The sequence below is a fragment of the Tyto alba genome, unplaced genomic scaffold (assembly GCF_018691265.1).
Source record: "Tyto alba isolate M040663 unplaced genomic scaffold, T.alba_DEE_v4.0 Super-Scaffold_11, whole genome shotgun sequence".
NCBI lineage: Eukaryota > Metazoa > Chordata > Aves > Strigiformes > Tytonidae > Tyto > Tyto alba.
In genome coordinates this window covers 12,794,466-12,809,385 of record NW_024881273.1, presented here as the reverse complement: position 1 = coordinate 12,809,385, position 14,920 = coordinate 12,794,466, and the positions used below count along the sequence as shown (strand labels likewise).

At 68.7% G+C, this 14,920-nt stretch overlaps 2 protein-coding genes across 6 annotated transcripts; both read right to left on the bottom strand.

Annotated features, from left to right (window-relative positions):
• Positions 1 to 1,520: 1,520 nt before the first annotated feature.
• PHPT1 (phosphohistidine phosphatase 1) lies at positions 1,521 to 2,823 on the bottom strand. 2 transcript variants are annotated; one of them, XM_042786789.1, is made up of 3 exons: positions 2,718 to 2,810; positions 2,356 to 2,480; positions 1,521 to 1,910 (listed from the first exon to the last, which is right to left on the bottom strand). In XM_042786789.1, exons 1-3 carry the CDS (start codon positions 2,783 to 2,785, stop codon positions 1,693 to 1,695), a joined length of 411 nt encoding a protein of 136 aa, XP_042642723.1. In that variant the 5' UTR covers positions 2,786 to 2,810; the 3' UTR covers positions 1,521 to 1,692. The 2 variants fall into 2 exon arrangements, with proteins under 2 accessions (XP_042642723.1, XP_042642724.1); XM_042786790.1 differs by having other exon boundaries at positions 1,708 to 1,910; positions 2,638 to 2,823.
• Positions 2,824 to 3,282: 459 nt separating this feature from the next.
• Positions 3,283 to 14,618, bottom strand: AJM1 (apical junction component 1 homolog). 4 transcript variants are annotated; one of them, XM_042786989.1, is made up of 3 exons: positions 14,600 to 14,618; positions 9,228 to 9,301; positions 3,283 to 7,349 (listed from the first exon to the last, which is right to left on the bottom strand). In XM_042786989.1, exon 3 carries the CDS (start codon positions 7,284 to 7,286, stop codon positions 4,044 to 4,046), a length of 3,243 nt encoding a protein of 1,080 aa, XP_042642923.1. In that variant the 5' UTR covers positions 7,287 to 7,349; positions 9,228 to 9,301; positions 14,600 to 14,618; the 3' UTR covers positions 3,283 to 4,043. The 4 variants fall into 4 exon arrangements, with proteins under 4 accessions (XP_042642923.1, XP_042642921.1, XP_042642920.1 ...); XM_042786987.1 differs by lacking the exon at positions 14,600 to 14,618 and adding an exon at positions 13,113 to 13,179; XM_042786986.1 differs by lacking the exon at positions 14,600 to 14,618 and adding an exon at positions 12,437 to 12,775.
• Positions 14,619 to 14,920: the final 302 nt, after the last annotated feature.

Below are 14,920 nucleotides of genomic sequence, written 5' to 3'. Positions count from 1 at the left end.
GCACCCTCCCAGCCGGGGGACCGTGGGGCTGGCAGTGGCTGTCTGCAGGAGCTCTGCTGCCTGGAAACCTGGCAGGCACCACGCTGACCATGAGCCAGCGCCACGACCTCTGGCAAAGCAGCCACCAGCTGCCCGGGTGCCACAGGCAGAGCATCTTCAGCAGGTCTGATCCCTCCCCTCTGCACTGGGGAGACACAGAGAGGTGCTGGCCCCCCAGGGTGAGAGAGATGCGGGCATACTGAAGCAGATCTAGCTACGGGCTGTGACAGTGACAAAGGGACTGGGCTTCCTACAAGGAGAGGCTGACAGAGCTGGAGGTGCTGTCTGGAGAAGGCGCAGGAGGATGTCACCCATGTGCATGAAGACCTGACAGGAGGGAGGGAGGGGAGTGGAGTCAGCCCCTTCTGAGGAGCAAGTGCCGCGTGAAGGGATGAGAGACAATGAGAACAAAGTGAGAGGGTGGAATGCCACTTAATCTTAAGAAAAACGTTTTTCCCTTTGAGGGTCATCAAAACCAGAACAGATTGCCCAAGCTGCTGTGGGGTCTGCATCTGTGAAGATGCCCAAAACCCACTTGGCCACAGCCCCAAGCAACATGCGGGTGCCAGCCCTGCTGGGGCGGGGGGGGCGGTGGATGACATCTCCAGGGGTGCCCCCAAGCTCTGCGATTTGGTATCTCAAAGGGAAGCTATGCTCCTCCATGCAACCAATGCAATGCACTTACAGCCCCCGGCGTTCAGTACACACCTGAATTTTGGAGACAAAGCTACAGCCCCAAGCCACTGGCTGGGCAATGGGCACTGCACCCCTAGCCTAGCCCAGGAATCTCATCCCCATCCATCATGATCTACCTTTTGAGTTTGGGGCAGGAGATGGGGCACAGGGACTGAGCTTCAAGGCAAGGACAGGATCACAGTCTGACAAGTGAAACAGGGCTGGGACCAGGGGGTGGTGAGGTTCCTCCAGCCCCAACCTTGTATGGGACGGTGACTGAGCAATCCACCTGGCCAACATGACCTGCACATCTCCCCTGAGCTCTCCAAAGCTCCAGCAGCTTTTCCCAGTCTCCCCATCTTGCTCCCCACTGGAAGTGCAATCAGTCTCCCTGGGAAATACTGAGGGACAGGAGCCAGTCCTGGCTGGAGGGCTAAATTAAGGAGGATGCTCTACCTCAAGGTGTGACGACCTGCTGGGGTAGGAACGGGCAGGTTCTTCCACGCCACACTCCTGGGCAGCTCAGCTCCCTCCCAGCAGAAGATGAGGGTGGTCCTTCCCCCAGGACCACCCTGCCCTTCCCTCCACCAGCCATGGGGACCCATCGCTTTCTCCTCCCCTGCCTCAGCCCTTCCCGAGGCTGATCCTGACACGCCTTCTGCTGTCCCCACCCAGCAGGTCTGGGGTCAAGCCCCTACAAGGGGCTGGAAACCCAGGGGGGTCACTCCTGCCATGAGTGGGTACAACCCAGACCCAGGGAAAGGAACGAGCAGGCCGAGCAGTGAACGTGTGACCACGCGAGCAACTGCACTCCCCAACGTGTTTAATTCTCACATACACATGTGGGACAAACCCCCTCGCCACCAGGGAGGCCGGGTCAGAGCACCCGCTGGCTTCACCGAGGCTTTACCACGCCGTGCTGGGGGGAGAGCACCCACGGCGGGTGGGAGGTCTGGTGACAGTGGAGAATGGGTGAATTCAACACAAAGGAAAACCAGGAGAGGCTGGAGCACTGCCGAGCACGGGGAGCCCGCTGCCACCGCCCCGACGCTGGAGGCGGCTGCACCAGCTCCAGGCTGGTGCCGCTGCCCGGCCACAGCCGGTCAGTAGCCTTCGTCCGCCCAGGTGATCTCGTAGTCTGGATATTTGGCTTTCAGCTTCTCGGTGGTCACGGAGTGGTCTGCTCGCCCAAAGCCCTGAGAGAAGAGAGAGGGTCCCGCCGCGGAGTCAGCGCGGTTACCGCCCAGGGGAGAGCTCGGCGGGCGTACGGGGCAGCTCAGGGCGAGCAGGGGCTCGGGCAGCACAGCCCAGGACGCCGCTGAGCCGGTGCCCGCGGGGCGCTGACCAGCTCCGGGCCCCCCGCGGCAGCGGCGGCGAGCACCGGCAGCTCCACCCGGCTCCCGCCGCGGCGGGGCAGGGGGGTGGCGCCACCCCAGAGCTGGAGAAACCCGCGCCAGTATCACCCGTGTCCCCCTTGGGGCGCGGGCACCCCCGGCCCCCCCTCCGCCCGCTCCCCAGCTTGCACGCTACCGGCTCGCAGCGGGACCCGCGCGACCCACTCGCCACTGCGAGAAGCCGAGTCCACGGGTGGGCGTCCCCCCCCGCCCCGCCCCGCCCCACCCGCGCTGTTCCCCCGCTTACCACCGAGTACCCGTAGACGTGGATCTTCCTCTCCTGGGGGCGGTGAGAGAGGCGGCCGCCCCCCAGGCACTCGCAGCCCAGGCCCTGCTGCGCCAGCTCCTCCGCCATCCGCTCGTAGAGGTCGGCTGCGTGGGGAGGGGGAGCCGTGGGGCGGGACACGCGGGGGGAGGCAGATGAATACGAGTCGGGGGGGGGGGGGGGGGCGGCCACTGGGACCCGCCGCCTGAGCCCCCCCCACCCCACCTCTCCCGGCCGGCGGTGCCGGCGCCCCGCGCCCCTCACCGTGGTACTCAGCCCAGCCGTGGCCGCGCACGACGTCCTTCCCGCGCCCGCCGGCCGCGCGCACGCGCACCAGCACGTACTTGAAGACGCCGCCGCCGTCGATCTCCACGTCCGGCACCCGCGCCAGCGCCGCGCCCGCCGCCGCCATCGCGCCCGCCCCGCCGCCGCGCCACGCCCCTTCCGCCCCCAGCGGCCAACCAGCGCGCGGCGGCCGCGCGGCCACGCCCTCGGGTCCCCGCCCACAGGCAGGGGGCGGGGCTTGGCCTGGCGCGGGGGGTGGGGGGGGGCCCACGGGACACGCACGGGGGGGGTTTCTCCCGCCGCCTCGCCCCGGTGGGAGCCCGTCTGTGGGGCCGGGCCGCGGGCACCCCGCCTGCAGGCCGGTGGGCTGGCAGCGGGCGGGGCCGGGGGGGAGCGGGGTCGGGGGGCGGAGCGCCGGCGCGGTGACAGCCGTTGTTTTTGCAACGGTGCAACCTCCCTCCCCCCTCCCGCGGCCGGTCCCCGCCTCTCGCCACTCCCCCTCTGACACCGTTAGCCCCCCCCCCCCCCCCCCCGCGTACCGCCCCGCAGCGCACAGCCACCTCCGCCACGCCGTGCCCCACCCCACCCCCCCCCCCCCCCAGCCCGTGGAAATGCTGCCCGGTGGCACCAGCACTGCCCACCACCCCCCCCACTGGGCCAGCACCCGTCACTGGGTGCGACCCTGCACCCGTGTCAACACCCAGGGACCCCCCCACACACACAGCATGCAGGGACCACACCCGCACCCAGAGACTTCATGGGGTCCTGGGGGGCACCCGAGGGTGCCTTACAGGGTCCCCGCTGCACCTAAAGATCACACAGTAACATGCTCAGGACACGGAGACACTACAGGAACAGAGACCTTGTGCAGCCCGGCGCCCACCCGCAAATCACGCGGGCCCACTGGTGCGGCGTTCCACGGGCCCCCCGGGGCACAGCCGGGCAGGGCCCTGGGAGCAGGCAGGGTGCGTGGGCGGGCACGGGAGGCTCGGGGTGCGGCAGCCGAGCTGCCCCGTGGGCAGAGACTGGGGGGGGGGGGGGGGGGGGGGGGATGCCTGGGGTGCCCCCGCTCCGGCCAAGCACCACTCACCCTGAGAGGGGATCTGTGGGGTCTTGACAGGATGCTGGCTGGGACCTGTGCCCCACGGCAACCCTCGGCCCATGTTCCCACTACCCCATGGCCTTCCCCAGCCCGGCCCCCCCGCCACTTTGGCTGTGCCCCCCCCCTGCCCCCGGCCAGCGCCGGCTGCCTGCAGCCCATCGCAGCCGCCTCCTCTGGTGCTGCATCTGAGAGGGGGTCCCTGTCCCACTGTGCTGAGAGGGCAACACCTATCTACAAAGAGGGGTGTTCCGGGGCGGGGGGGGGGGGGGTCCCAGCTCCACATTCACATGATATCATCCAGGAGGTTGGGGCTGGCCACCCAGTCGAGGGTGCGGGGCTCGGAGGCTGCCATGATCATGCACATGAACTGTTTGCCTGTCCTCTTGTCGATGGGGTAGATGGTGGTGGGGGTGAAGCGCTTGTTGCTCTCCACGAAGTCGCAGAGCTGCTCGTAGACGCTGGGGAACTCGTGCCGCAGGAAGACGCCGCGGATGCGCAGCTCCCGCTGGATATTGATGAAGCAGACCTCCCGCGCCTTGCGGCCCTCCTCCCCCTCCTTGTCGATGTCCGCTGTTCCTGGCGGGGGCGTCAGGATCAACGTCTCCATGTCCCGCTCCTTCTTCAGGATCTTCTTCTCGGGGCTGGAGGAGGCTAAGGCCACCTTGGCGTATTTCCTGACCGTCGGCACCTGCATCTTCGGCGATGGCCTCTCCGGCACTTTTTGAGTGACGGCCACGGTTACATTCAGGAGGAAACATTCGTCGGGGTCGTACTGGTTGCCCGTCTCCCGCAGCTCCTGGGCGTACTCCCCCAGGTTGTCCGAGTAGCTCTCCAGCTCCCTCAGGGACAGGTAGGTGGGGGACATCAGCAGGCTCTCCAGCCCGAATTGGAGGAAGTTCTCTGCCGAGCCGGCATTGGGGAAGCCCAGGAAGAGGACGCCACGGCCGCGGGAGAGGTAGCCCACCTTGGCGATGCGCGAGAAGGCTTTGTGCACCTCGGCGTTCTCCCGGCAGAACTGCAGGACGTGGCGGCAGACGCTGCCCACACGCCCGTAGACACAGCTCTCCTTGTGCGTGTCCCAGTCCTCGCGGCGGCAGTGCCGGGAGCAGTAGTAGGTGTAGCAGCTGTGGCACGACTTGAAGTAGAGGCAGGCGTTGAACATGGTCTCCGTCCGCCGGCACTTGGCGTTGGAGCACATCATCATGTCGTCCTCCTCTGCGCTCAGGTCGGGCGAGCAGTTCTCGGGCGACTTCTCGAAGGGGCCAACGGAGAGTGAGGCAGGAGGGGGGCGTGGGGCGCTGGCCCGGGAGCTGGGACCCGGCTGCTCCTTTGTGGGTCGGGGTCCCTCGGGCACGCCGGGGGCGCCCCTCCTGCTCTCGCCCCGCCGGGGGGGCCCTGGGGCATTGGTGCTCAGAAGCTGCTTGAGCTGCTCAGCCAGGCTGTCCCTGTCCCCGGCGCGGTGGCCTGGTGCCGGCTTGTAGTCGATGACGAGGTCGGTGATGAGCTCATCCAGCTGCTCCAGGCTGCGCTGGCGCCCTGAGCCGCCCTCCCTGGGGACGGGCTGTGGGCCGCAGGGCACAGCGTAGGGACCACGCTCCCGCCCCGCGTCCAGCACATCCCAGCTGGCCGAGCGCCTCTCACTCCTGCCCAGTCCGTCGGTGCGGATGTCATTGTCGGTGATGGTGATCTCCGGTGTGACGTACCAGGAGCGGCCCGGGGGGCCGCGGCCACCGTCCGCGTGCACCCTCTCAAGGATGGAGCTCTCCGAGAGGGACAGGGCGGCGTAGCGCTTGGGCGAGCTCGACAGGTTGATCACCACCGGCTGCCGGCGCTCCTCGGGGGATAAGGCACGGTGCTGCTCCTGGGCGAGCAGGTTCTCGTAGCTGCGCCCGCGCTGCAGGACCTCCTCCCTGCGTGCCGCCGGCGCCAGGATGTTATCCCAGGATTTGGAGTAGTGCTGGCTCTCCCGACCCAGTCGCGGAGGGGTTACACCATAGCTGGCATGCCAGGAGGAGACCATGGCCTCACGCCCAGCTGGCTGCGGGTTGAAGCGAGACACTTGCAAGGTCTGGTAGGGCAGCGTGGCCCGCTCGGGGCAGTACCAGTCGCCGAAGTGCAAGGGCTGGGTGCTGCGGGGCGGGGGGCACGTCCGCGACAGCACCTCCCGCTCCCGGTACTTCCCGTAGTCCTCAGCATAGAAGACCCGGGCAGAGGAGCCGAGGGCCGGGTACGTCCGGGCATCCTCGGCGTAGAGGGTTTTGACAGGGGTGCTGCGGGGGGCGTAAAAGCGGGGCTCGTCCCCGTAGAAGGCACGGGCAGGCGCCTCCTGGACAGGGTAGCCCCGCGCCTCCTCCACGTACAACGTCCGGGGTGGCACCGTGTGGATGGCGGCTTTGGCCGGATCCTCGGTGTAAAAGTGCTGGGGGACGGCGTGGCGGCCAGGGTAGGGGTAGCTGGCGTAGCCAGAGCTGCGGAGGGGCATGGCAGGGCTGGGGCACCGCGCCGGCTCCTCTGCGTAGAAGAATTTGGCAGGGACGCTGGGGGCTGAGAAGGTCATGCAGCCCCTGTCGGGGTACTCCCTGAAGTCCCGCGAGGCTGGCACTGGCACCGTCTGGTACGCCAGCGCCCGGGGGTCTGCCTCATAGTACTCGCCGGGGTAGGGCAGGAGCGGGGGGTCCCCGCTGTAGGAGTCGCTGGGGGTGGGTGTGCGGGACGTGGATGCCTGCCTGCTCCCCGGCACTGCCAGGCTGCGGGCGGCCGCGGGTGTGCGGGGCCAGCGCGGTGGTTCCTGCCGGCTCTGGGCCGCTCGCAGGCTGCGCGACGCGTGCACCAGCACCGCCTCGTCCGGCTTGATGTCCACCCGGCACTTGACGTGGGGGCTGGCGCCCACCTTGGGGCCCAGCCCCTCCTCGAAGCAGTTGCTGCCCAGGCAGAGCGGGGAGATGCGGCTGACGCTGCTGCGCTGCGGCTGCAGCTTGATGGGGTGCACCTCGTTGGCCAGGGCGCGCAGGGGAGCCTGGCTCTCACGGCGCGGGGAGGGCTCGGGGCGGGAGGGCTCCCGCGCCACCCGCAAGGCCTCGCGCCCACGCCGGGCCGGTGGCGGCGATGCTGAGACGGTGATGGGCACGGGGGTGAAGGTGGACTTCACCCGAGGCGCGCTCTTAGAGCGGGCGCGTCGCTTCGGCTCGCTCCTCGGCGCGGGGGCTCTGCCAGCGTAAGGGTCCGTCTTCGGTGGCATCCGTCTGCCCGGCGGCCCCGGCGCGGGCTCGGGGGTGCCGGGGCGCGGGCAGGGCCGCTCCATGGCTGGGGGGGTGCCCAGCTGCTCGTCCAGCGACTCCAGGAAGTCAAAGCTCCTGCAGTGGCGCTTATTGAAGGGCTGTGGCTCGCGGGGCAGGGATGAGGACATGGAGGCATCACATTGTGCCAGGGGCTGGCAGACAATCGAATCCCTGGGGGCTGCGGTGGCCACCTTTATGTCTTGGTACACCGTAGACACCAGGATGTCAGGTGGGTCTGTTCGTGTCATCTTAAAAGCGACTCTTCTCCTGCCAGCTCCCCTTCAGACGGCCTCAGAGGAAGGCAGCCAGCCCTGCAAGAGAACAGACGAAGGCGACTAAATCGTGGCAGGGACCTCGGGGCCCCGTGATGGCACTGGATAAATCCCCACAGCTCCTGGCTCAGGGCAGGGCAGGGGGGTTTGGGCACTTCTTCAGAAATGAGGGTCCAGGGGAGTCCCAGCCTCTGCTGCTGCTGCTAATAGTCAAGTCCCAACTGGGGGAAGAAGCTCCAAATCCAGGGTGCAAGTAACAGAGCAGATGGCAGGGCACCTGTGGGTGCTCCGGGCACCATGGGGCAGCTGGGGAGGGGTGCCAGCTCGCTGCAGGGAGAGGAGGCCTCCGACTGCTGAGCCCCTGTTCCTGGGATGCAGGACACCGGGACCCTCTTGCTGCATCACAGGGAATGGCAGCTCTGAATGGGGCTGGGGGGGACACCAGGGTTTTCCACAGTGGATGGGGAAGGTGTGCCCGGCCTCCTGCAGTGAGCAGCTGAGTGGCTGCGGGGTCTCCTGCACCCACACTGTGCCCAGCACCAGCGTCGCAGGCAGCTCGGGCAGAAGACTCGCTCAGGGATGGGGACCACGAGCACCCCCCATGGCAACCGGGAAATCCACACGGCGCTGGGGGTCCAGCGGGGCTGGAGTCGTACCCTCTGCCCGTGATGGCTGCACCCACGGTGGCCCATGAACATCCCTGTGGGGTGCCAACAGTCCTGGCTGCTTGCAGCTGCATCACTCCTCGGATCAGGGCCGGACCAGCGCGGGCAGCCCTGGGGACTGGTAGACGGGTGCCATGGCCGGTGCCTCAGCCCCACAGGCCAGCAGTGACTCCTGTGCCGCTTCCCACATCTCTGAGCAGGACAGACCCAGGGTCCCTCTGCGATAACCCCGCGCTGGAGGGTCTGGGTTGGCCCAGCACCCACCGCTTTTGTCCTTTCCTGCATCCTGCAACTGGGATACATCTCCCGGGCTGAAGAGCAAGTGGGATGGTGGCTGCAGCTCCCATGGGACATGGGGGTCTGGCACCCACTGGGCACCAGCACCACGCACCTTACCTGCTCTGGGATGGTGCTGCACAGTGGCCAGGGTGAGCAGAGTCCCCAGCCATGTGCATAACACAGCTGTGTGACAAGGGGGGAACACCAGCACAAGCCTCCCCGAGCAACTGGGGGGAGCAGACAAGGTGGTTTGCCCACACGGCCTGGTGGGTTGAGACACTGATCTTCACCAGCAGCTCACTGTGAGCCGGCTGCAGGCTGCCACCAGCTCCGAGTGGGTGTACGGTTGTACGTGCCCATGGCAGGGATGCCTGGCCAGCTTTAACACTCATCATATCCTACAAGGGTTTGGTTTTTTGGCCACCTGGCCAAGGGTCCTGGGAGTGCAGGTGGATGCCAGCTGCTCCACAGTACAGTAAAGGTGCATGGCAAAGGCCAGCCAAAGGCATTTGGCTTTAAACAGCAGCAGAGGACTACAGGGAAGGTATTTCTGGGAGGAAAGGAATAGACTTTATTTGGCAGGAAGCAATATTGACTATGCAGAGATGTGGAGGGGAGCTTGTGTCCCCCCTCATTACCCGGATAAAGCCCTGTCTCACCCCGAAGCTGGGGGGGACAGATGCTGGAGCTGAGGTGAAGCCAGTGAGGTTGGTGCGTCTGTCCCTGGGGTGGGCTGGGGAGGGCTTGATGCCAGGAAGAGATGGGGATCCCGGTGCCTCCAGGGCTGGGGGAGCAGGTTTGGCCCTGGAGCAGTGGCTCAGCGTTGGCCCTGCTACATTATTATATTATTATTATCATGCTTGAGAGCTGGATTGGATCTGGGAAGGCAGCACCCCACACTGCAGTGGTGCCAACAGTGGCGTTGGGAAGCCCATCCTCATGGTGTCAGGGCAGCTGGTGGACAGGATCCTACCTGGTCCAGTGGAAGCAGCGAGGGGATGGGTGGGCTGAGCTGGCCAAGGGCCCTGTGGCAGCTCCATCCCAGCACTGCAAAATAAAAGAGGCATGTGAGGGTCCCGGCAAACCCCCGGCCATGGAAGAGGGGCAGCTGCCAGGGCCATGGGCTACCCTGGGGGGACACTGAGCACCCCGAGAGACCCCTGCAGCCACAGCCCTGCTGAGCCAAACCGAACTGTAGCCCAGGGAGGTCACCGTGCGCACCCCTGTGCCCCGGGGGTGGGAGGACAGCATCCCACGGGCACTGGCCCACCCCCCCCCCCCCAGCAGTGCCCCGCTGCCCGCAGAGCCGTGTGAGGTTGTGGCGGCGGGGGGACCTGGGGATGGTGCAGTGCTGGCATCCCCAGCGCTGCCCGGGGTTGCCATGGTTTCTCCAAATTATTCCTCTTCTGTGAGGACGGCGTGGTTGCATGGGGGGGCTGCCGGGGCGGTGGCACTGCAAGGGGCTGAGGAAGCCGGGGCTTTGCAGCACCGCAGGGAGAGCCGCGAGCCTGCAGGGCCGTGGGCATCTTCCGCCCATCGCGGGGGCAGAGCGGGACGGCCCCACCAACACTGCCGGTGCCCGGTGCTGCCGTGCTCCCACACCCCACCCATCCCTGACACCGGGTCCCCTCCACAGGGAGAGGATTTTGCATCCCCCTCTGCTCTCCTACCCCCCAGCCAGTGGGCACTGGGTGCCCTGTTTCTGCCCTCCTCCTCCTCCCCCCAGCCCTGCTCACTCTCGGCAGGCACCGGTCTCCCTGCCTGAGGTCTCCAGGCTGTGTCACCCTGGGGATGCTGACACCGGCTGGCAGTGCTTCCAGAGCTGCTGATGTCCACCGAGCTCCCTGCACAGGAGCCACCCCCCAGGGGCACACGGCCCAAGGGGCACTGCCAGCCCTGTGCCCACATCCTTGCCCCAGGGAGGGCCCAGCTGGTTTGCTGCAGAGCCCCCCCGCACCCCTGCTGCTGGGCAGGACACAGGGACACCCCTGCTTAGCCTGTCCCTGGCACAGCAGCTCCCCTCTGGCGCACCTGCAGTGTTGCCAAGGGGGACCCAGTGGGACCCCCCCCCCACCTTCCTGTGACAGCCCACAGGACCCCCCCCCACAACTTGGTTTGGCAACGCTGTGGAGCCTGGAGCCTCCACCCCGCTCAGCGCCCAGCCCCGTAGCTATCGCTGCCCGTGGGGCCCTGCCTGCAGCCGGGGGGTGCCCTCACTCCCCGCCCGGCGCCCCCCGCCACCCAGCACACTGCTCCTGCCGTGCTGCCCAGGAGCGCCTGGCCTCCGGCTGCCCCGGCCTGCGGGAGCGGCGTGAGGATGCTGGGGGCCAGGAGAAACCCCGGGGCTGCCAGGAACTGGGTCACTGCCTGCATGCAGCACGTGCGGGCTGTGCAGTGGGGCTGTGCAGTGCCCTGCCGGTGCCTGCTGCGCTGCAGCACCCTGCCTGTCTGCTGCCACCCCCCTGCCCGCCCCGGGCCCACGGCGAGGGTGCTGCCTGCGCGCTCGGCCTCGAGGGCTTTGCCAGGGTGCTGTCCGCAGCCTGTCCCCCCACCCCATCGCTGCACACTGACCCCTGCCAGGGCGCTGACCCCCCCCAGCCTGCCCCCTTGCCCCGTCACTGCCTGCACGCTGCCAGCGCGCCGTGCCCGGCCGGCACGCCGCCTTCGCGCTGCGTGGAGCACGCTGCCAGCGCCCTGCCCCACGCGCGCTGCCCGCCCCGAGCGCTGCCTGCCTGCACGCTGCCGGGGCTCCCCGCACCGGCTGCGCTGCCCACACACGCAGCGTGCCGAGCATGCTGCTGCTGCCGCTGCCGCAGCACCCCGCAGGCAGCCTGCGCCGCGCCGCACCGAGCTCCCTGCCAGCCTGCCGGCAGGCACTGCCCCAGGCTCAGCAGCGGTGCCTGCAGCTGGAAACAGCCTCAGGCGGCATCTGCGGCTGCCGTGCCGGTGCGGACGGTGCTGGGGGCACCGCTGGCGTCCTGCTGCGGGTGCGGGCCCCGCGCTGCGCACAGGCCTGCGCGTCCCGCGGGGGGGGGGGGGGCGCCCACTGTCCGCCCCGGACCCTGCCCTGTGTGTGGCAAATAGACGCCCTTCTGTGCCACCTCCCCAGCATGCACAGTGCCCCTCTGGCATTGCCCCCCCCCCCCCGCCCCTCCTCACATCCCCTGTGCTCCCCACTGCCCTGACCCACGCAGCCCTGTGCCTCCCAGCCTGTGTGCCCCTGGCACCCCCCCATATTCCCCTGCCCTGAGCCCCCCCCCCCGGCTTCCTGCACACAAGGCTGCATGGCCACAGCCCCCCCGGGGTGCCCCAGCACCCCCTGCCCTGCTGGCACCCCTGGAGGGGCTCATCCTGCCAGGGGCAGGAGCACTCCCAGCCCAGCCCAGGAGGGTACCCCCAGTGCTGGCATCCAGGTGAGGGGTGAACAGCACCCCAGGGGCAGCAAGGGATGTCCCCACCCCAACCAGCCCCCCCGCCCCTCTCTCTGCCAGCCAGGCCCCAGCACCCCACCCTGGAGGGGCACCCGCAAACGGGCAAGGCCAGGGGGCGGGGGGGCTGGGGTCACCGCGGGGCCGGGAGACCCCGGGTGGGTTTGCAGTGCCCGGGCTGGGGCGGAGGGTGCGTGGGGCGGCCCCCGGGGGAGCGGGGCTGTTCCGGGTGCTGCCGCCGGCGCAGAGCCCAGGGGCGGTGGCCTCGGGCCCCCCCACGCCGCGCACCGGCACCAGGTGGCACCGGTGGGCACCGGGCCCTGTGGGCCGCGCAGGGCGCTGAGCCCACGCCGGGGCCGGCTGCGCCGGGAGCCGGGGCGAGATGGCCCGGGCCGAGCACTGCGGCGGGACGGGATGGGGGAGAGATGATGGGGATGAGGGTGGGGGACACGGGGGGGGGGGGGATGTGGTACGATGGGTTGGGATGACTCGGCCCGGGGGCGCGGGGTGGGGGTGGCCTCGTGGGGCCTGAAGGGATGGGATGGGGCGGGGGATGTGGGGCATGGGGGGATGGGGGCGAATGGGGGAGCATGGGGGGGATGGGGATGTGGAACACGGGGGGATGAGATGGGAGCTCGGGGGAGGGCATGGGGGGGGATGGGATATGATGCGGGGGGGAGTCGCGGGGGCATGGGCCGGTCGGGGTCCCTGGGGAGTACGACAGGCCCCAGCCCCCTGCCCGGGTCCCCCTTACCTGCTCCGCGCCCGCCGCCCCCGCGGCCCCCCCGCCGCATCCCCGCCGCCGCGCTAGGCTCGGGCTGCTGCCGCCGCGGTGGCCGTGGCCGTGGCCATGGCCCGGCTCCGCCCGATCCGGCACGGCACGGCACGGCACGGCACGGCACGGCACGGCACGGCACGGCACGGCCCGACGCTCCGCCGCGGCCGCCCGGCTCTGCCGCCGCTTGTTTTCCCATAAATACGGCAGGCGGAGTTACCGGCCGGGGCTGGGGCCGGGAGACACCCACCGGCGCCGCCCCCACCCCCGGCCCCGGTCCCATCACCGGGTCCCGGTCCCCAGTCGGGCTCCGCTCGGCCCTGGACCCCATCCCAGCCCCCCGCAGCATCCCCCGCCCACTGCGGGACCCCCCGGGCAGGGTCCAGGGGACCCCCAGCGCCCCGTGCCCCTCTCCCGGTGCCATCCCTCGTGGGGGTCTCCCTGCACCCACGGTGGGCACCCACGGGAACCCCCCGTGCCCCTCAGATGAGGCACCGGCATCTCCCAGCAATGCGCCGGGGGGCTCAGCCCCACATCCTGTGCCACGAGCCCCCCCCCCCCCCTCCTGTGGGGAGTCCTATTCTCCCTCCAGCAGCCCCCCCAGTGCCGGCAGCCCCCCAGGGCCTGTCCCCACTGTCGCCACATCCGGCCTGACCTTGGCACATCCCTGCGGCTCTGCCTGGCGGTGGCCAACTGGGCAGCAAAATCCCCTGATAAGCTCTTTTGTGGAGAGCTCTTGTTTTTCCAGAGGTGCCGGGGCTGCCTCTGCCTGCGGTGGCCAGAGCCCTTGGGGGGCACTCAGTGACGCGCCGGGCAACGTGCCGCGCCGGGCAACGGCAGCATCACACACCGGCCCCAAGGCTGGAGCTCTGTCTCAGTTTCCCGATCTCCCACCTCTTTGAGCCACAGCCGCTGCCCACAGCCCTGAAGGCACCATGGGTGCAGACGAGGGTCCCAGCACCCACGGGTGCCCCAGCAAGGGGCTTTGGCACTGGGGACCTGCCAGAAGCTCACGTGGCTTTGAGCCTGGAGCTGAGGTTATCCAGCCTCCGCGTGTCTCTGCACCGCAGGTGCATACCACAGTTTGCTTGATTTCAAAATCCTCCATGGCCAAGCCGCTTCCCTCCCACCGCGGCAGCACTGGGAGCATCCCTTCGCGGTCTCCAGTGTCTGCACCGGGCAGAGGAGCGCTGGGGTGAGCACGGGGGCTGCAGCACACTGGTGTTGCAGGAATACAGCCTGGGCTGATGCACTGCGCCCCGAAATGCCCCCTCTGCTCCCAGGGATGCTGTAGGCACAGCTGAGCCCACTGGGACCAGCAGCACGCACTCTGCCTGGGGCCGGGCTGAGCCCCGGGAACTCATTGCACAGATGAGCAGTGTGCAACAGCTGGGCGGGGGGAGCTGGGGAGCAGGGTCAGCTTGTCTTTGCTGCACAGACGCGTCTGAGCAGCCCACCGAGGTCCTCAGCCAGGCCCCACCGTCCCCCCCAGCCCTTCCATTTTCCTCCCTGCAGGATGCAATGCTCGGGCTGCTGGTTCGGCTGCTCCCGCTGCCCCCAGCTTCCTGCCCCCGCAGCCCCCATGGCCCCCACTGTGCCGCTCCATCTGCTTCCTGCCTGCTGCCGGCCCTGTGCCAGCCAGCCCCATGCTGGAGCTGAGCATTGGCAAGGCTCGTGACGTGGTCACTGGTGCACACGGGAACATGAGTCAGGCCAGCTCGCTGCCCAGGGGGTGTCAGGGCTCAGCATCCCCCAAGGGCGCAGTCACCCTAATGATGCAGGGGCCTAAATCCTATGGGAGCACACAGAGTCACAGCATGGAGGGTGCTGGTGCCAGGTGGGCACAGAGATGCTGTCCCCAAGCGCATCCCCTGCGGTGCCACCCTCTGTCTGTGCAGCTGTGGCCCTGGGTGGCACCTGCATAGATCCAGGTCACCCGTCCAGAGCTTTGCACTTTGGGGAGGCCCCAGGGCCTTAGATGATCGAGGGCAGGGGACAAGCAGGCTGGACCGTGTCCCTCAAGCTTCATGGCAAGGGGTGGTGGGACCATCTGCTTCCCCCACGCGGCTGCTAATTTAGTCTGGAAAGTGCTGAGGGATCCAACTGGACCACGGGCATTTCTCCACACCGAGACAGCAGTACCATGGCATGTGCTGAGGTCACTGGGGCTCTGGACACCTCCTCCTCTTCTTCCTTCTCCTCCTCCTCCTCCTCCTCTGGCCAGGGGCAGCCTGGGGGAGAGAACAAGGGGAAAATCCCACAGGGGAGGAGGGAGCCTTGGGCAGGAGTGGGGGGCGGCCGCCCGACCTCACGCCTGTTGCCTGCGGGGCGGGGGGGGGCAGCCCCTCGGCTGGAGTGGACCCCCTTGGCACAGCCCTGGCTGCAGCCTTGTGTGGTCAGCAGGGCTCTGTGGGGAGGAACGGGACTGTCCCCTGTCCCTGTGCCGAGGACGGTGGTGTTGGG

Bases quoted from the DNA above. Each gene is read 5' to 3' on its own strand.
- PHPT1 (XM_042786789.1), bottom strand. From the start codon at position 2,785: ATGGCGGCGGCGGGCGCGGCGCTGGCGCGGGTGCCGGACGTGGAGATC. The intron at 2,481-2,717 runs GTACGTGCTGGT...CTCCCCACGCAG, and splicing joins GACGGCGGCGGCGTCTTCAA to CCGACCTCTACGAGCGGATG. The intron at 1,911-2,355 runs GTAAGCGGGGGA...CTCTTCTCTCAG, and splicing joins ACGTCTACGGGTACTCGGTG to GGCTTTGGGCGAGCAGACCA.
- AJM1 (XM_042786989.1), bottom strand. From the start codon at position 7,286: ATGACACGAACAGACCCACCTGACATCCTGGTGTCTACGGTGTACCAA.